At 54.7% G+C, this 20,607-nt stretch overlaps 1 protein-coding gene across 3 annotated transcripts in view; it reads right to left on the reverse strand.

The window, feature by feature from the left end:
* Window positions 1-1,525: 1,525 nt before the first annotated feature.
* TMCO4 (transmembrane and coiled-coil domains 4) overlaps window positions 1,526-20,607 on the reverse strand; it is a 95,979-nt gene continuing 76,897 nt past the window's right edge. For all 3 annotated transcript variants that reach the window (XM_040463207.1, XM_040463199.1, XM_040463217.1), the window contains 3 exons: window positions 16,359-16,476; window positions 9,657-9,774; window positions 1,526-2,552 (listed from right to left, as the gene is read on the reverse strand). In XM_040463207.1, the coding sequence (XP_040319141.1) occupies window positions 2,211-2,552; window positions 9,657-9,774; window positions 16,359-16,476 (578 nt within the window). In that variant the 3' untranslated portion in view covers window positions 1,526-2,210. The remainder of the gene's footprint in view (window positions 2,553-9,656; window positions 9,775-16,358; window positions 16,477-20,607) is intronic.

The raw sequence follows: 20,607 nt of genomic DNA on the forward strand, positions 1-20,607 counted from the left end.
CCACGCCCCCACCCAAGACCTGCTGAGTCAGAATCTGCATGTTAGCGAGAGCCGCGGGGTGAGCTGTGTGCACATTACAGTCTGAGATGTGCTGGCTGGGATGATCGTTAGCCCGGAGGATGATTTGCCGTTCAGTCTGGCCACTGCCTTCAGGATGCACAGAAAAACACCTGCCCCGGGTGTCAGGAAGGCATACGTTTGAATCTCTGCTCCACTACTCCTAGCTCTTACACGAGTTCTGTAACCTCTCTGAGCCTGATGTTCCGTGTGCAAAGTGGGTTAACAATGCCTGCCTCCTAAGGTGTCATGAGAATTAGGACAGCATGTGTGGAACAGAACACGCAGAACCCGCAGGTGGTGCTGCTGTAGGTGGTACCTGCTGTTGTTAGAACTCCTGGCCCAGATCCCACCACCTGACTATGGCTCCCTGACTTCTAGCTCTGGATGCTGAGTGGGGCTCCCGTGTCCACTCCCAGGCTGCGGCCCTACCTCTCCTGGGGGCCAAGTGGGTGCAGGTGGTTCCTTGCTCAACACCAGGAACAGGTTTCCCTTCATCTTGGACTTCCTTGGACCTAGAAGGGAGCCAACTGATGGGGGACAGGCCAGCCCATTGCCCCACCTCCTTCTGGCATTCGCTGGGTCAGTGAGGGAAACAGTGGTGGCCCCTCAGTTCAGCAGAGTGGAAGAGCCATCGCTGGTGTGGGTTACTGCCCTCGGGCAGGTAGGTGGACCCTGTCACAGGAGCCTGGGTTGCCTTTGAGGCAGGGGGACTCTTGGTCTCCACAGTTCACCTGCCGTAAGTTCTTTTTCAGTCAGAGGCCTCCCCAGTTTCCACCAACCCAAATTCCCAGGGGGCCCTCCATGGCGGCCGGGCGCTCTCCTTGGTGCTGATTAGAGTCAACTCTGGCCCTGGCCACCAGCCACAGAGGGTTCATGGTGCTTGTCGGGGCTTCCCCTCAGCCCCCAGGCCTGCCTGAGTGGACTCCCAATAAACACTACCTGAGGCAGTGACCATGGTGTGGACTGGATTTGCTTGAGGGGCCCCTTGGGATGGACAAGCAGCTGGTGAAGTAGGTTGAGACCCTGGGCGAAATGGGCTGTCCGGACTCAGAGCAGCAGGAGTTCTGTAAATATCTGTTGAATGAACCAGCAAACGCATACGTGAGGGTCCATTCGGCGCTAATATTCTAGTTCCTTCTGCCGTCCTCCTCCTGGCAGCCTGCCCCAGAGCTTGTCAATACTTACTCTGCCTGGACCTTGGTTTTCCCCTCTGCACAATGGAGGATGACCTTCTCTGGCCCTGTCATTCAGGAGCACTGGGAGGAGCAAAGGAGATTCAGATACAGTGGCCAAGAGTCTGGAATCTGACTGGAGTTTGAGACTGACCAGCTGTGTGATGTTGAGCAGGTTACCTAACCTCTCTGGATCTCAATAACCTTCAGTAACATGAAGGTAATAGCAGTAGCTACCTCATAGCTATTGGTAGGGTCAGCTGAGACAACTCATGAAAGTACTCCGTCCATGGTAAATTCTCAATAAGTGGTAGCTATTGTTATTTTTATTATGATAATCATGATCACCTCTTCCTGTTCTAGGAAATCCTTCCCCACCATAGTGCATGCTGATTCAGCATATATTCAGCACACTGTGCCAGTTAGATCCAGGGCCACCATAGCACAACTGGGGGAGTGTGCCCGTTATATCACATACATGTGATTGAAGCTCCTGTGGTTCTGCAGTGCACAGCCTGGGTAGCTGTACAAGGCAAATCTGATCAGATCTCCCAAGAGCAGAGAGTAGACTGCTGGGCAGCCCTGGAGTATGGGCATTCACCTGGATTTACTGGGGCTTGGGGAGGGGGGGAATGGTGCCTTGGAAGCCTTGGGCCCCAGAGAGCCCCCCAGGCCCCCAGATGGTCAGCCAGACCCCACAACTGTGACCTGAAATATAGGAAGCCCAAGGCTGGTTGAGTCCTGGGGCTCTAAACTGTGCTTGGTCGTCTTTGCAGGGCTCTGGCCTTGCTTGCTCACAGAGGGAACGCTGTCTCTCTGTGAATCCCCCTCCTTCCAATTCCTTTCTTTTCAATTCCAACGCCTTTGACTTAGGAAAGGCACCGGTGGACATTCAGACTCATGGGGGGCACCTGGTGGAGGGGTAAGAGAGTGCTGCATGTAGGAGCCTGGGAAGACAGCTCCAGTCCCCTTCTGCGGTCAGTCCAGCCCTGCGCAGGGCCCCTGGGTCTCGCTGGCACAATCGGGGCAGCCCAGTGGGTTGGGGCCCATGCCGTGGCTGCAGATCTGGGGACTCTCGGCAGGGTCCAGCCCTGCCGGCACCGGGGCTCGGCTAGGGTCAGTGGCTGTGGCCACTTTGGGGCTGTCTCCAGGTGTGGTCTTGCCTGATGAGGAGGCGGCTGCTGTCTGGTGAGGCTCCTCCTGGGGCAGGCTGCCTGGGGCCAGCAGGAGCCCCTTTTCGTCCCAGCCTGGCTTGGTGTGGATGCCCACAGTCTTCAGGATGACGTCCATCTGCTTGGCGTAGTCCAGATGGCCGCTGACCTGCAGGGGGGGAGCAGTGATTGACCCGTGGTGGGTGGTCAGAGCCCTGCCCTCCCCAGGGCCCCAAGCTACACTCCTGGGCCTCACCCTCTCCTCCCTCAGCAGCCTCAGCAACCCGATCCCTGACACCAGGAGTCTAGCTCTCAAGGACTCTCAAATCCAGAGTGCGTTGGGAAGCCTCTGGGTTCAAGGCCACTCCGGAATTCATTAAATACTTTTTTAAGTTTATTTTTTTTTTTGAGAGAGAGAGGGAGGGAGCGGGGTTGGATAGGGGCAGAGAGAGAGAGAGAGAGAGAGAGAGAGAGAGGCAGAGAATCTGGAAGCAGGCTCCGAGCTGTCAGCACAGAGCCCGACGCGGGGCTTGAACTCACGAACCCATGAGATCATGACCTGAGCCGAAGTCGGACACTCAACCGACTGAGCCACCCCAGGCGCCCCTAGAGTTTATTAAATAAAGATGAAGGATGTCTCTCTACATAGTCTGGGTCCGTTGGGGGCAGGAAGGAATCTCCTGATAGAAAGTTGGGGTGGAAGTTCTCATTCTCTGCCAGCAGCTTTCAGGTACGGCAGAAGCTCTCTGCTGCTCACAGCTGTGGGACCGCGAGCGAGCCTCTCTAGACCTCGGACCTCCACTTGCCTCAGCTGTAAAATGGGAACAGTAAGAGTAGCTACATCAGAGCGTGGCTGGGAGGATTCCTTCGGGAAAAGCCCCCAAACTGAAAACAGCTGCGGCGCAGACTGCTAGGTACGTCCTGCAATTCTCACTCCCCGTTTCTCTGTCATGAGAACTCATAGCTGAGTCCATTCTCCCCCGTCCTTTGTAGCTGAGTGTAGTGTTGTGACAAGGGTTGGCCACGGGAAGCAGCAGTAGTGTTATGTGGCACCCTTTGGGTGCCTCTTTATTTTTATTTTTTTGGGTGTCTGCTTGGCTTAGTCAGTGGAGAATGCGACTCTTGATCTCGGGGTCGTGAGTTCAAGTCCTGTGCTGGGAATAGAGCTTATTTTTTTTTAATTTTTTTTTTCAACGTTTATTTATTTTTGGGACACAGAGAGACAGAGCATGAACGGGGGAGGAGCAGAGAGAGAGGGAGACACAGAATCGGAAACGGGCTCCAGGCTCTGAGCCATCAGCCCAGAGCCTGATGCGGGGCTCGAACTCACGGACCGCGAGATCGTGACCTGGCTGAAGTCGGACGCTTAACCGACTGCACCACCCAGGCGCCCCAGAGCTTATTTTTTTTAAAAGGCAGAGGGAGTGCCCTTCTCTCCTCCACGTCCTCTTTCCTGCTTGCTGGAATTCAGACGCGATGGCTGGAGCCTGAGCGGCAATCTTGGGCCAGAGTTGGCCCTTTACAAGCAAGAGGGAATTTTGACCCCTGAAGCCTGCACAGCTACCATTCCAGCCCTGAACTGCCTATTATGGCCTCTCCTTCCCTGACAGCAGCAACTCTTGTGTGTTCAAGCTACCTCAGCTGGGCCTCTGTTCCTTGGACCTGAATCTTTACTATGACAAAGGTTGAGGACTCAGAAGTGCCCACCTTCTTCCTCAGAGAATAGGGACACCCCCATTTTTGTGTTGGCTTCAGGGGTGGCTGAGAATGCCCGATGCCTCACTGTGATAACGGACAATGCCCCGTACGGAGTAGGTCCATAATACACCGCAGGAGACGAACTTAATGGATACAGTCCTGTGACAGGTGTCGGCTGCTAACTGTAGATGAAGAAATTGAGCCCTGCAGAGGTAAGGTGAGTTGCCCAGGGTCATCTAGCTAGGAAGTGTCCGAGTCGGGATTGGCATCTGGGGCCTGGTCTCTTCGTAGAGAACCGGCTGCGGTGGGGAACGCTGAAAATCATTTGTCATTTTACTGAAGAGCAAAGCAAAGTCCAGAGAGGGGTGGTGGTTTGCTTCATGACACACAGCACGTTTGAAGGCCAAGCTGTGTGGTGCTGTTTTCGAGATGCTGCAGTGGGGGCTGTTCAGCTGGGATCTGCTCCCTGAAATGCAGCCTCCTGCTCTCCCCGCCAGTTCCGGGGGGTCTGCTTAGTGCCCAAGGTGAGTGCAACCCAGAACATTCCTTGTTGTTAGAAAGAAGACAGGAAAAACGCCAGGGACGCTTAGGAAACCGCACGAAGGCTCTGCTGCTAACACTCACCGGAACCACACATCACACGCTATTCAAATGATTTCTCAAGAACACGAAGACACAATTTCCTGTACAGCCTGGTGGTTTGCTCATGACCAGAACCTTTCTCTACAAACACTTTTTAACAGCGTTCAGTGAACACACATGCACGTACACCCAGACGGGGGGCTTTTCGGATCCCTGCGTTCCGGGTGGAGGGCAGGGTGGGGCAGTGTCTTTCCACAGAGGGTGGACCTTAGTGGCTGCAAAGCACTAGAGAGGACCTAACTTCGGGCTCAGAGAAACAGGGGTTCCAGCTCCTCCTTTTACGAGGAACTGGGGTGAGTCTTAACAATGTCCCGACCTCCAGCTTCTCCATCTGTAAAATGAGGATCATGATACCTACCTTGAAAGTCTATGACAAGAGTGCAAGGGCCTGGCACTTTGTAGGAATCAGCATACGTTACCTCTGGGACATTACCCAGTTAGAGTTAGTGATGCCTACATCACGGGGTGCAGGGGAAGATATAATACGTACAAGCCACGAGGTACACGGCACATGGCTGGTGCTGCGTGAGCGTGAGTGAGTTCCCTTGCCTTAATTTCCCTGGAAGGGACAATAGGGGATAGAGGGTAGGGAGTTGGCTGGGCTGATCCACCTGGGAACCCAAGATGGCTGTCCGGGCTCTAGCCATCACACCTCAGTGTCCAGCCAGCAGAAACCTAGACCCACAGGGACAAACAAGAACTGTTAGTGAAGGGCCGGTGCTGGGCTGGGTGGAGGCAGGCAGGCAGGAAGGGAGGGGTTTGTGGCCCCCGGCTACCGCTGACTGCAGGTGGAAATCCCACCACACGGCTCTTCTTCCTTCCCTGGCTTTCCCTGCCTCTGGGACACAGCTCTGGCCTTCCCTGGCTAGGGACTGTCCCCGGGGGCTCCTCTGTGACCGTGTCCGCCGCACCCCACTGTCTTCGTCTGCTTGCTCATTTGTATCCTCCGATGGACTGTGAGCCTAGGGAGCGCAGGGGCCCCTTCTAACTCGCTGCACTGCCCACGGCTGGCCCGGCGCCCGGTGATCCACGCTGCCTGGACTGGCCTCAGCACTGCCTGTTTGCTGCCTCGTGAGGCATCTTGGGACCCGCCTCGACTGGGCCGCTGCTGCCCGCCTCTGCCCGCCAGTAACTCCTTCCAAGCCCATCGGGCCCCTTCGGGTTCCTTTACCCCTTGGGCCTCAGTGTCCACATCTGTCAAGCAGGGCTAGGGAAGGCACCCGCGTCACGTGCGCTGGTCGGAGGAGTCAGTGAGCTAACACGCGTGGCAGACTCCTTGACCCGGAGGTAGAGGTCACCGGCGGGGCACCAGAGACGTGTGGGCGCGGGCAGCACGAGTCCAACGGCAAAGAGCCCGGGCCCTGCCTGCTCCCCCCAGGTTCACCTGGCTCGACCGCTCGCATGCAGCCTCGGTTTCCACACCTGTACAATAGGGCTACCGTCCCTGCCTCACGGGACCGCTATGGGGACGGGCGACATAAGGTGTGCAAAGCAGGTACAGCAGCACCTCGCACACGCCGGCTTTCTTACTGCCACCGTTGGAGCCCAGCCCTGCACTAAGTTCTACAAGTCAGCTGGCATTTCCTTAGGGCCGTGGAGAGCGGAAACCCCGTGACACCTCAGGAGTTGGCCCCGCCCGAGCCAGACGCCCCCAGCCGCTGCACCCTGGTCCCCACACGGGACAGGCCAAAGGGCAGGAGGGCCGCCTGGCCTTCGTCGGCTTCGTTCACCCCAACAGGAGCTGCCTGCTTGCGACGGGGCCAGCCCCTCACTCCCTGCTGGCTCAGGCTTGTCCGCCACCAGGAGCCACCGCGGACCACGTCTGGGTGGGTGGCTGACGCGGGGCTGGTGCGCAAGGGCTCTGCCCGCGGCCCGGCAGGGAGAAGGCGGACCGCGCAGGCCTCTGCCCGGAGCACCTGGGCAGCAGCGAAGGGAACTCACTGGCCAGCGGCCTCTCCTCCAGCAAGGATTTTCAGCACCAAAGCAATGCTAACTACCTCCAATTACCCAGAAGAGGACGGCACTGCTTTTTTTGTGCTGTGTTCCTGAAGTGATAAAGAGCTGCGATCTCCGAAGCCAGAAGCCGCCTCAAAGACGGTCTGAGGAGGGAGAGGGGTCTGAGGGGCGAAAGAACTGAAGACGGTGGCAGGGGTAGGACAGGAGGGAACTAGTATTACATGAAGGCCTACGAGGCAGCAAGCATCTTACCTGTGCTGCCCCGGAAGGCAGGGGACTCCCCCCATCTCGTGTAGGAGAAAACTGAGGCACAGAGAGGCTGAGTAACTGGCCTGAGGTCACACAGCCAGTATACCGGCGGCAGAGCCTGGCCTCTCTGGTGCCAAAGGCTGCTGTGCTCTTGTCACTGTATCCCACTCAGGGGCTCCCCAGGGCAGAAAGCGGGTCTTGCCAGGGCTCTGTGGTGTTTAAAGGGAATTTCACGCAGGAGGATGTTTCTTCTGACCCTTTGCACCTTTGATGCTTCTGGCAGAGGGAGACTGGGCACGGTGAGGCACAAAGTCACTTCTGTCCTTCACCCCTTCAGGGAACAGCGACCCTTAAATAGGACGGCGACCCCTGGACACGGTCAGGAGGCCTCGCTGTGGTCCTGTGGTTTCCCGGTCTTGTCACTCAGCCTACCTCACCCCACAGGGAAGTGGACAGCACAGCCCTGGGCCTGGTTTCAGGGCCCGGATCCACGACCTCTGGCTCCATGAGCCCATTCTGTCAGGTCTCAGTTTTCCAACCTGTGATTGGAGATGCCCAGTACCGACTACACAGGCTGCCATGAGGTTCGCATCATGTGAAGCTGGTCTATCAGGGAGACAGATGACCCAAGGAGCCTCATGTGGCGCTGGGGGTAGAAGCTCTTATCTGTCCCGGGAAGACCGTCTCTCTAACCAGGAACCATCAGTCTTGCGTATGTGTGAGTCTAGAAGGTCCTTTTTCTCGGGCCAAACGCCAGCCTCTGAAGCTACCAGTTAGGAAGGCAGGGGGTTGGGGCGCCTGGGTGGCTCGGTCGGTTAAGGGTCCGACTTCGGCTCAGGTCATGATCTCGCGGTTTGTGAGTTTGAGCCCCGTGTCGGGCTCTGTGCTGACAGCTCAGGGCCTGGAGCCTGCTTCCGATTCTGGGTCTCCCTTTCCCTCTGCCCTGTCCCCACTCATGCTCTCTCTCTCTCAAAAAAAAAATAAAAAATAAAAAATTAAAAAGTATATATATTTTAGGAAGGCAGGGGGCTGCTCCATCCGTGTTCTTCTGGGGGGTTAGGACTTGTGTGCGAGCATCCTGGGTACTTGGGGAGCAATGATGTAAGTGAGGAGGAAGTGGCCCAGCAGCACGGTGGCAGGCTGAGCGAGAGGCTCAGCCAAAGGACACGGCCCATGGGCTTCAGTGGTGGCAGTGCCTGAGAAAGTTCTGGCCTTAAGTGTTTTGTGCAAGAATATTCTCCTGTGCTGCTTTCAGACCTCGGGCAGGTTTCAACAACCACGCGGCCCTGAGTGAGCTGTGCGCGAGGGCAGGGTCCAAGGTGCCCAGCTCCATCCACCATCCAGGTGAGGCGTGGGTGTCGGGTGTCGCTGGGGAAGCTGGAGTCTTCCAGAGCGCCCCTCCCCCCAGGGGCTTTCAGATGCCCCCCCAGGGGTCTGCTTTGTCTGCTTTCGGGTGCCTGGTGTGGAACCTGGGAAGCCTGGGCCACGCCTGGGAAGTGCTTGGCACCTGACGCCTGGGGCCAACCATGTAACAATCAGATGCTCGTTCTTGTTCTCAGGGGCCCCTTGCATCACAAGGATTTTCCCTGGCTGGAGGCGGCCTGTGGATGTCGCTGCAGCTCAGTGCCCTCGCCTTCCTAGTAGCGAGCCCCTCTCCCACTGACGGCCACAGCTCTCCGAGCAAGGGCGATGCCCACTGGCTTCAGACTTGGGGTTGAGTCCTGCTTGGCCATGTTCCCACTGTGTGACCCTGGGCAAGTTCCTTAGCCTCTCTGAGCCTCGGTGTCCTCATCTGTACGATGGGGACACTGGTACCTGCAAAGGCTGAGTCCAGCTCAGAGCTGGACGGCAAGTGCCCCACAGACAGCTCCCTGTGACAGGCATGCGCAGGTGGATGAGGCTCCTTCAAGCCTGGCAGGTGGATCTAGAACCTCAAGTTAGGTTTGTCCCACCCCGTCTCCAGCAAGAATTCTTTTGAGCCATCTGTGCTCTCCATCGAAGCCTAGTCTTAGATGTCCAGAACCACTGGGGAGGGAGGGGTCTGTTCAACCGTAGACTGGCAGGCTACCGGCAGGCTCTACCCCGAGAGACTGATCTAAAGGTCTGCATTTTATTTTTTTCCTTATTTACTTATATTATTTTTCCTGGTGTCCCATGTGTGTGCGGGGGGGGGGGGGGGCGTCCTACATTTTAAATAACCTCCCCCCCTGATGATTCCAAGGTGGGCAGTCCTTGGAACACACTCTCCCTGCCCTGCATTCCGCAGTGTCACCGCCTGGCAGTTGGGGATGTCTGCTGTGGTCAAGCCCCAGTCCCCCCACCTGCGCCCTCTGGTTGTTCTCCTTACTTCTGGGGGGAACAGTCTGTCCTGACTAGTACCTGGGGCTGGGAAATAGGGGGAGGGCACCAATGTAGGGCCAAGAGCATGGCTCTGGAGGGGCACATCCAGGCTACTGATCGCCAGTTGTATGACAAGAACTTTTCTAAGCCTCACTTTTCCTCATCTGTGAAATGGGCCTAACCATGGAGGCCCCTGGGGCCGTGTACGGAGCTGGTGGCAAAGCTCTGACACAAAGACGGTGCCCGTAAACAGGCGCGATGACCTCTTCGCAAGCAAATTCTTATGACCTCCCGGCCAGTGGCCCTGGGGCTGGCGGTGGCTGGGCTGGAGTCCCAAAGCACCCCCACTGGCCGACGCAGGGCCCTAGGCGGGACGGGCGATACTCACGACAGAGGACAGGTCCACGTTCTCTACCCTCCTGTCCTGCAGCAGCACGGGCTGTAGGCCGGCGACGCGGAGCTGCACCGAGGACGTGCGGTACACGAAGCTCAGCAGCCAGTCCCCCCTGCGGGCAGAGAAGTGGGGGCCATCAGCCTTGGGAGCCCCAGCTGGCCCTGGACAGCCTGGCGGGACCGGCACGTTTGCGGGAAACCGGGGCCCTGGCCGCACACGGCGGGGCACGATGGTGGAGCAGTGGCCGCCTCTTTGGGGGTGCTGCCCGCTCTGTTCGTGCTGGGTCCCCACCGCCGACAACTGTGCCTGGCGCGCAGTGGTGGGGTGTGTGCTGGGTGAGGGAATGAGGGAGCCAGATGAGGTTCTCACAAGTCAGCATGTGGCTTTGGAGGGGGCTCCGGCTTCCAGGGTGGCTGGTCTGGGGCTCCACGAGAGAGAGGCAGCAGGGATCCTCCTGGTGTGAATGGGCTGCGGGGGGCTGGGGGTCTACCCTGCTCTGTGGCACGGAACTCTGAGGTCTGGGTTCCTGTCTGTCCAGCTCGCCCTCTGAGTCAGGCCCGGCCCAGCCCGCAGGCCTCCCTGCTCTCACTCATCTTGGAAGAGGCGAAGGTGTTTGTCCAGGCAGGTCACGCCCTGGGAACTGTCCTCCACCTTCAGGGGTGCGGGGAACCCTGCTCCCGGCACCCGCATCCCCAGCCACACACACAGTCCTGAGGGAAGAGAACCCTGGACCCCATGCTGCCTGTTTCTTCAGGTGCAAGGGGCACCATCTGTGGGGGACATGGTCTGAGGGGCCCACGAGACAGCCTTCCCCTCGAACCCCTGACTTTGTCCGGCTGAAGCTGGGCCAACCAAGAGCCGTGCCCTCGGCCTTGGTGCTCAGCAGGTCTGTGCAAGTGGACACTCCTCGCCTCCCCTCTGCATCCAGGACTTGCATCTAACTTAGCAGACCTGGTTGTCTTTTATTTAGACTGATTCTGACTCTGGTTCGTACAGCGACTTGAGTCCGTTATTTTTGCGTTCTTACGTGGAAGAAGGGCCCCCGTGCGGTGCGAGGGAAGAAGGGGTCAGAGTCAGGGGTCCCTGCCCTGTCTCTGTGACTGCTGGCTGGGGCCCAGGGTTTGGGGGAACTCCCCAGGCTCCCTTGTAGGTGCTCTCTGACCGCATGGGCGCTTGTGTGTTTACCACCCCGGAGACCCCTGGACGGACCGGGGCCCAGAGTCGAGGGGCCCCCTACAGACCTTCCTGATGTGTCCCACACCCGAGCTCACCGGCCTGGATTCCCTCTCCACTGCCATCCTCCTGGTCCCTCAGGCAGAAACCAGCAGGGCAATGTCTTAGGCCCCCTTTTCCCCGATGACCAAGTCACCACAGAGTCCTGCTGATTCTTATTACCCATCCCGTGTGCCCCAGCCCTGAGATCAGGCACTCCAGTCCCCAGGAACCAATGCAACAGCCTTCTCCCCGCTCTCTGCTCCTGGCCTCACCTCCCATGTGCCACTGCGGCTTCCCTTAAACCCTCATCTGACCACCGCTCTTCTCTCTGAGAAGCCGACTGTGCCTCCCCGTGGCCTCTGGGCCTTCTCTTCTAGAAAATTCCTTTTCTCTCTCCAGAGAGCAATCCTTGCAAGTCCCAGGGATTATCTTAATATTGAGGGCCCGAGAAGCACTGTCTCTAAGCACGGATGACTAAGGGGAGAAGAAAGATGAACTCAAGTTGTTGTTTTGCATTGATCACGACTTCCGAGCATCAGATACTGGGTAGGAGGGTGGTCTGTAAATATTTCTGCTGTAGACAGTTTTAAATGAGTAAAGTCAGCCTTAGTCCTTCCAAACTGTTTCTGTCTTAATGATCACAACACTGTACGTAGAACGCTGACTGCACTTACTTGTTGGTACACATTTAGGGACAGAACAGGAACATATGTCGGAAGGTTCTGTATCTTCTAAATTGTGCTGAGCAAACCATAGGGTCTTCACTGGCATTCGGGACTCTTCTCCATCTGGCAGCTGCCTCTCTCGCCCAGGGCGGGCCGTGATCCTATGCACGGGACCACACAGAGCCAGGCTCGGGTCCCACCTTGTTACTCGCTGTGTGACCTTGGGCGAGTTGCTTGCCTCCTCTGAGCCTCAGTCTCCTCACTGCATCTTACTTCCCAGGGTGGGCAGGAGCATACGCTGAGGTGGCACATCACATAGGTGGCGCCCACACACGTGAATCTTCTGGAAGCATCTGGTCTGATTACGCCTCCTGCTGTCGGCCTTCTTGCTTGGCCTTGTCTTCCAGCGTCTGATGGGCTCTTGTCTATCCTTTCAAAATTCAGCTTGGACATCACCTCCCCCAGGGAGTGCTCCTGAGGCACCTCTCCCCCCACCCCTGGTATTATTAATCCTTTGTGCCTCACGTGCCTGGTATATATGTTCCTTTGGGGACGTTAGTCCCATGCCTTCTGTGTCCGTTCTTGGGTCTTTTTCCTTTTCTAGGCAGAGAGCTTGCTGCTGACAAAACTGTGCCTTAGTGCTGTATTCTGAGCTGGATCAGTGCTCCCTGGTGGGGGCCTGGCGAGCCAGGCTTCAGTGGCCCTCCAGGCCCTGCCGATGTGCCAATCATGACCGAACTCTTGATTCGCCACCACAAGGCCTGTGGGAGGGCTGCCTTGGTTGCTCCCAGGCCTGGAGGCCACATGCAGGCAGGCGTCCCCACTGCCTCTTTCCCCATGATCCCCTCCTCACGGGGTACTCGAAGCGGCGACTGCAAGAAGTGCCCCGGGAGGCTCAGAATGAAACCCTCTCACCGTGGAGTGAGACAGGCCTGCCTGAGTTCATATCCTGGCTCTGCTGTGTGACCTTGGCAAGGCACCTGACCCTCTCTGAGCTTCGGTTTCCTCACAGTACAACAGGGAGCATTACCACTCGCCCCGGCTAGCTTCCGGGCAGTTCACGAAAGCCCAGCCAAGCGAACAGATTTGCAAAGAGCTTTATTAATGCATACGATAAAATTATAAATGTATGCTGTTTGGTAGTGTTGCCCTGAAGCTTCCCCCACCCTTTCCCTCCACCCATCATATTTAAGTAGGTTCAATGCAAGTAAAACACCTTTGGGGGCCAAGAATATAAAATCGTGGTCGGTGCTCAGTTTAACCAAGAAACCATAGTTATTGTTTTGTCTGTGTTTCGCCCCTTCTTTCCTGGATTTCCTCCTCCTCTTCCTTTCTCTAGAGAGATGGCTCAGGATCCCACAAAATAATTGAAAACCAAGCTTATTAGCCTCAGGTTTGCAGCAGAACAGATGAATTTAATACGTTTTTGCTGCTTTCATAATGCACCCATACAATTTTAATTCTTTCCTTTTGCTGTTTATGAAAAACACCGAAAAATCATGCGCTGTGTGAACAAGCCCCGTTATTTAAAAAAAAAAAATTTTTTTTTTCAACATTTATTTTTGGGACAGAGAGAGACAGGGCATGAACGGGGGAGGGGCAGAGAGAGAGGGAGACACAGAATCGGAAACAGGCTCCAGGCTCTGAGCCATCAGCCCAGAGCCCGACGCGGGGCTCGAACTCACGGACCGCGAGATCGTGACCTGGCTGAAGTCGGACGCTTAACCGACTGCGCCACCCAGGCGCCCCAAGCCCCGTTATTATAACCGCTATAGTTTATTGGGCACCTACTAAGTGCCAGTGTGTTTCCTAAATAACGTCGTTTAATCTCCCCAGAACCTCTGTGCAGGAGGGACTGTTATCACCACTTCACAGGTGGGAATACTGAGATTCAGAGTTGTTTGTCCAAAGCCACCCAATAGGTACGTAACTGGCGGAACCAAGATTTTAACTGAAGGCTGCCTGACCCCCAATTGAAGCTTTGTCCATTCATTTTCTTCTCTTGTTTTTAAAACTATCCTTACTTAAAAAAAAAATCAAATTAAAGTCTCTTTTATGCCTGACTTCCAATCTTTAGGGGTGGCCACCGTTACCAGTTTCCTTTGGGCCTTTTGGACCTTCCTGTGTATGCACGGACATATAGATACGCATATGCACACACACAAGTTTCTTCCCTCAGAAGTGGACTCACGATATGTGAGCTGTGCTTGCTTCCCCCACTTAACTGTTCTCCAATTTGTGGTCATTTAGATTGTTTTAAATTTTTAATTAGAAACGAAGCTGCAATGTCTCTCTATGCACATCCGTTTCTGTGTGTGTGTGTGTGTGTGTGTGTGTGTGTCCCTGTCCAGTAGAGCAGGATCACAGAAGTCAGAATGTGTGGGATCAGAACATCGGTACATTAAAAATTTTGATGGATATGGGCAACTGTTCTCCATAAAGTATTTACTAAGTTCAACTGTGGCCAACAGCGTATGGCAATGCCCATTTCTCTACATCTTTACCGACACTGAATGTTATTCATGTTGATAAATGGTATCTTACTGATTTTATCTGCATGTATTTCATTAATGATGAGGGTGGCATCTTTTAAAAAATTTATCAACTGTATTTATTCTGTGAGTTTCTGTGTAGATCTCCTTTGACTATTTTCTTATTAGGTTTTTTTTATTGATTTGCATGAGCTCTTTATATATTATGGCTCTGTCTTTTGTTTCTTTGTTCTTCCTACAATATCCTAATTCTTTTCTTTTTTTTTTTAAATTTATTTAGTTTTGAGAGACAGAGAGAGACAGAGCACAGTGGGGAGGGGCAGAGAGAGAAGGAGACAGAGACTACAAGGCAGGCTCCAGGCTCTGAGCTCTCAGCACAGAACCTGACGCGGGGCTTGAACCCACACCACGAGATCATGACCTGAGCCGAAGTCCGATGCTTAACCGACGGAGTCACCCAGGTGCCCCTACCATATCCTAATTCTAAGAACTCAGCTTACAGTACGAGTGATAGAGCCAAACTGATTGTCAGAACTCCTGTGTCCTGACTAACGCCCTCTATCTGTGCCTGAAAATCGTATTTATCTTTAGCTCTGAACTACCCGGTCGTTGCTGCAGCCTCAATCATCAAAATGATAAAGGCTTTTCGAATCTGTTCCATTTCGGTTTGGGTCCTACTTAGGATGGTTGGGCTTAGGTCAAAATTAAAATTAAAGTTAACTGGCTTCACGACTTAACCTGAGCTTCAGTTTTCTCATGTGTAAAACGGATGAACGCAGTAACACCACAGGGTTCTGGGTAACATACTTGTAAGTCTAATACTTGTTATATCCTTCCCCCTCATATTGTATCTTTTTAGTTTTGACTTTTTTCATAACTGTCCATTTCCACATGCGTCCTTTCCACCGGACGTGAGCCTCTCTCCTCTCGCCCATCTTTGTGTTCCCATGCCCAGCTATGGTCTCGGGCACCGAATGCCAGATGATCCCGAGTTGCCCCAACCTCAGCTTGGAACCTCTTCCTCCCTGAAACATATTACTTAGAATTGGGAATTCAACGCTTTTCTCTCTCTACACTTTGCCTGGCCAGTGATCTCTGCTGTCCCCTGGCTTCAGTGGCAGCTGGTGACCCCACTGGCCTTCACTCCAGCTGACTTCTCTGAGCTCCATGCTCTGTTTCCAGCTGGCTGGTGGAACGGTCGTGTCCAAAACCCAGGGATCAGCTGCTTCCCTGAGGCCTATTTCCTTGTTTTCCAAACGGCTGTATGTTAAGTTGTGTTCACGGAGCCCACAACTAGTCGGCCAACCTTCCTGTTTCCTATACTCCAAACCTGTTATTCTGGGCTCAGAATGTCACCTTCTGGTCAATACCCTGTGCTTTGTATCAGGACCATAAAATGCAGGTCCCTTGTCGAAAATCCCTGGAGGACCGCGTTTCAGAATTCAGGGTAATGTTTTGGATTTTAGGGAGGTGATCCAGCTTGTAGCCCGTGTGTCACATGATCTCCCTGTGAGGTTTGGGGGGGGGGGTGGCCCAAAGTCACCCAGCCCAGAAGCCCAGCGGGAGGAGTCAAGCCTAGCAATCCCTCTCGGCAGCTCAGGCCGCACGGAACCTGGGGGAAAGCCTTTGATTTTACAGCTTCTGGAGTTTGGTGTCGCAGACGAGCTTCCAGATGCCTGATCGGAGCTGCCTGCTTTCTTATTTTCCTTGATGGACGCTGGTTCCACGGGGCTGGGGCATGCTCCTTATTGCAGCTGGTGTGAGGCTGGTGCTCACAAGTCTGTCGAATGAATATCCCAAGGCTGGTGGTCCCGGGGATAAATAGTGACACCCTCTGTCAATCACAGAGCACGCGCGCCGCGTGCAACTCTGTGGATCACTTAACTATCGTCACACCCTGGGGGAAGTTACTGCTATTACCCACCGCCCCCTTTTTCCAATGGAGAAACTGAGGCCAGCATGAAGACCCAGGTCCAGGCGATTCCAAACCACCGCTCTTCAGGACTGTCAGCCCGTCCTTGGCTTCATTTGGCTGATGGGCCTGGGACCTTGTCAGGCTGACCTCCTGCGGTCTCCTCTTCCCTGGAGGCTGGGGCATGGCCTTGGCTGAAGCCCTCGAGTCCTCCTTCTCCAAGCTCCAACAAGTAGGGGGGGGTCGGTCCCTTGCAGCCTCACGGCTGCCAGCCTTCACGGGCCCCCGCGTCCTGCCGAGGGTCGCGGCACGGTGTGGGGACTGGCTCCTGCACTGTCGCCCTGCCCCGCCTGGAACGGTGCTCTGAGAGCTCGGCCCCCCGCACTCGCCCACCCCTTCCCGCACGGCGCACCTGCAGTAGCCGTTGATGATCCTCCCAGACACCACCTTCCGGAAAGGCTCCCAGTGCTTGGCTTCTCCTTCCACAGGTGCACCCAGCAGGACAACGTCCTCAATGATCCCTTGGCAGTCTGGGAAGAGACCCCAGAAAAGGCTGTCAGTGTCCCTGGCCACAGTGGGGCCTGGAAGGGGCTCTTCAAAGTGGCGGAAGAGGGGGATGTCTCTCTCTCTCTCTCACACACACACATACACACACACACATGCACACGCAGTAGTGGGGGCTTCCAGAGTGTGGCCCAGGCCATGGGCTTGATCTAGTCCTGCAAAGCACCATTACCGCTATCTTATTTATTTTTTGAAAAAGATACTCTTTTATTTAAAACGTTTATTTATTTATTTATTTATTTATTTATTTATTTATTTTAATGCTTACTTATTTTTGAGAGAGACAGAGACAGCGTGGGAGTGGGGGAGGGGCAGAGAGAAAGGGAGACAGAATCCGAAGCAAGTTCCAGGCTCCGAGCTGTCAGCACAGAGCCTGAAGCGGGGCTCGAACTCACAAACTGTGAGATCGTGACCTGAGCTGAAGTCGGACGCTTAACCAACGGAGCCACCCAGGTGCCCGTTTATGTATTTTTTTTTGAGAGAGAGAGAAAGTGGGGGAAGGGCAGAGAGGGAGAGACAGAATCCCAAGCAGGCTCCTCACTGTTAGCACAGAGCCCGATGTGGGGCTTGAGCTCACGAACCGTGAGATCATGACCTGAGTTGAAACCAAGAGTTGGACGCCTAACTGCCTGAGCCACCCCGGTGCCCATTAATGTTTATTTTTGAGAAAGAGAGAGAGAGGGAGACAGAGGATCCAAAGCAGGCTCTGCTCGGTTAGTGCAGAGCCCAACGTGGGGCTTGAACTCCTGAACCACAAGATCATGACCTGAGCCAAAGTTGGATGCTTAACCGAATGAACCACCCAGGCGCCCCCCATTATCCCTATTTTAGAGTTAAGGAAAACTACATTTTCAAGATCACATGGCTGGCAAGGGACACAGCCTGTGTTGGGACCCAGATCTATTTCCACCACCCATGAAGCTCCCAGCCAGCCAGGAACTCGGAGGGGACGTCTTCCTTTAGAAGGGACGGGTAAGCCCTGGATCATCACACACACCAGGGGGGAGACGCCCACGCAGCAGTTCCCTGCGGCCTGTGCAGCGTGACGGGAAGGCAGGAGGGAAGGGAAGACGGGGCGACTGGGTCCCCAGGACATGGGATACACTCATCAGCTGCACTGACCAAATGGTTCAGAAATATTTTAGGCAGGGTTATTCCAAGTGCGATTCAGACCAGGGCTGGCCCATGGACTGTTTGTCCCATAAATACAGAAAGAGGGAAGAAGCATCTCTGCCCACCCCCCCACCTAGCAGACTAGAACCCGTCAGTTCAGAGCCAGCACACCTTGAGCAGCAGGGCTCCTGACCAATGAGAGGTGCACATGCGCCACCCCACCCCCACAGGCTCTGTCACTCTCCGTCCCTTACTCTGATGTGGTCTTCTTCTGGTCACCTACCACCTGTTGATGTCTGTCTGGGTTCAGTGAGGCCGGTGCTCTAACCGCCTCATTCTCAGCTGTACGGCAGGGTCTGGAACAGTGCCTGGCATATGCTTGGTGCTCAGTAAAGATCAGTAAAGATCAGAGTGAATGAACGAAGAGTAAATAAAGTGCCGTCCTCAGGAAGGCCAATATGTGCACTTTGTAGTTGCAAAGCCCTGGGTTAAAATCACGTCTGAGTTTGGGACTTGGGCCAGGTCACTTTTCTGAGCCTACAAGTGGGTAATGACAGTGGCCTTGAGGGTCTTTATAAGGGTAAGTCACAACGTGGGGAAAACCCAGCACAGGGGATGCACAGTGGAAATTAGAGTGCTCTCCGCCTGCCCTGCGCTCCTGCCTCCCCACATTCAGCTCTTACGATTCTGAGTTTCCGCATGTCCCGGGAAGCTACACGCTCAGTGTCACTCCTGGGGCGTGTGCCCAAGAGGGACAGCTCTGCCCAGGGTGCCACTCTCCTGATGAGTGATGCTGGACCGGTGGCTTCCTCTCTCTGGGCTCCAGTTTCTTTCTTTCTTTTTTTAATGTTTATCCATTATTTAGAGAGAGAGAGACAGAGAGACAGAGAGACAGAGTGTGAGTGGAGGAGGACAGAGAGAGAGGGAGGCACAGAATCGGAAGCGGGCTCCAGGCTCCCCAGCTGTCAGCACAGAGCCTGATGCGGGGATTGAACCCATGAACCATGAAATCACGACCTGAGCCAGAGTTGGACACTCAACCGACTGAGCCACCCCGGTGCCCCTGGGCTCCAGTTTCTAACCAGAGTGCTTCCAACTGTCTTCTGCTTGGGATTCCACGTCGGCGTTGGTCTGAATAAAGGGTTCCAGGCTAACAGGTGTTTGGGAACCCCTGTAGTACCAAGTGCTCCTCTGGCTCTGACGTTAAAAGATGCCATGGCACAGAATTCTCATTTCACTCCTTCTGCTTCCAGGGAGATGACAATCTGGCAGAAGGACTTACAACTTCAGTGAGCTGGGTAAGCATGTGCTGGGCAGGAAGCAGGCGCCCCTCGAGAGAAGGGCTATTTTGGGTACTTATATTGCTGGCAAGGCTGTGGAGAACGGGACTTTATTCTAACCCCTTCCCTTGGCAGATGAGGAAACTGAGTCTCAGAGGGGATGGGATGCGCCCAAGGTCATGCAGGTAGTGAGAATAAAGCTGGGACCAGAACCCAGACTGCGCGGGTCCTTGGGGCCGTGCTCTGTGCTGTTTGCACTAACGACACGAAGCACAGTGATCGCACGTGGGTTATCGTTGCTCCCACAGTGCCACACGGTTGTGGACCCAGGGCCGGAGGTCTGCAGCTCTCTCTGGGGGCTGGCCGCACAAGGCACCTGCTCTGCCCTACAGAATCTCGCCTTCCCCCCGAGGGCTGGGACCCCTTGTGGCCAGCAGCGGTAAGGCGGCATTCCTGATGGGCGGCCGATCCTGGAAGTGGCTACAAGAGAACTGTTAGGAAAAGCCAAAAAAGCTAGTTCCCCGTGACCTTGAACTGAGACCGGTAGTTGAACTTCATAAGACAGTCGCGGATGCGGCCAAATCACGTCAGGGTGGGCAGTGAGCTGGAAACACATTTACTTTGTCCTCAGACTGATGCCACATCCAGGCATGCTCCTTTCCTTCTTTAAAGAGGGTTTGCTCGCGTTTCAACAATAGCCAAATTATGGGACGGGCCCAAATGTCCATCAACTGATGAATGGATAAAGAAGGTGTGGTTTATATATACAATGGAATACTACTTGGCAATGAGAAAGAATGAAAACATGCCATTTGCAGCAACGTGGCTGGAACTGGGGGGTATTATGCTAAGTGAAATAAGTCAGTCAGAGAAGGACAGATATCCTATGTTTCCACTCATATGTGGATCTCGAGAAACTTAACAGAGGCCATGGGAGAAGGGAAGGGGGAGAAAAGTTACAAACAGAGAGGGAGGGAGGCAAACCATAAGAGACTCTTAAATACAGAGAACAAACCGAGGGTGGTTGGGGGGTGGGGGAGAGGGGAAAGGGGGTGATGGGCAGGGAGGAGGGCACCTGTTGGGATGAGCACTGGGTGTTGTATGGAAGCCAATTTGACAATACATTACATTCATAAAAAATAAAAAATAAATAAAGAAGTTTGAGAAGCAAAAAAATAATAAGTAAATAAAGAGGGTTTGCTCTCTGCGGGGCTGCAAACTTGGTGACGAGCCGCGTGGCATGGCAGGCCCCCGGTAAGGCGCAGGCGTTAGCTAAGGGAAGTCGGCAAGGATAACTTCAGACCCACCCAAGGTAAACCCTCTACGCCAGGCCCTCACCACCTGCCCGGCCTCGGAACGGGGACGGTCCAGGAGGGAAACCTGGGGCGAGGAGAAAGAGGCCGCTGGCTGCTATAGGAGATGCTTGCCCAGCCCCAAAGCCTGTAACACCAGCAGATTTCATGCTTCCAGGTAAAACAGAGAAAATCCTCACTCAGGAACTATTCGAGGGTCAAGTCGTGTCTTCACTGCCTTTTTGCTGCAGGGACAATGAAGTTTGCTGAAACACGTTTGGATTTACTCCTCTCGCAACCTCTGCTTCTCTTGCGAATTTTTACGGTATGAAGATAGTTCTCTGGCTTTACAAATAGACTTCTGGGGCGCCTGGGTGGCTCAGTCGGTTGAACGTCCGACTTCGGCTCCGTG

Source organism: Herpailurus yagouaroundi, unplaced genomic scaffold, assembly GCF_014898765.1.
Source record: "Herpailurus yagouaroundi ecotype Mexico unplaced genomic scaffold, PumYag 77, whole genome shotgun sequence".
NCBI classification, from domain to species: domain Eukaryota; kingdom Metazoa; phylum Chordata; class Mammalia; order Carnivora; family Felidae; genus Herpailurus; species Herpailurus yagouaroundi.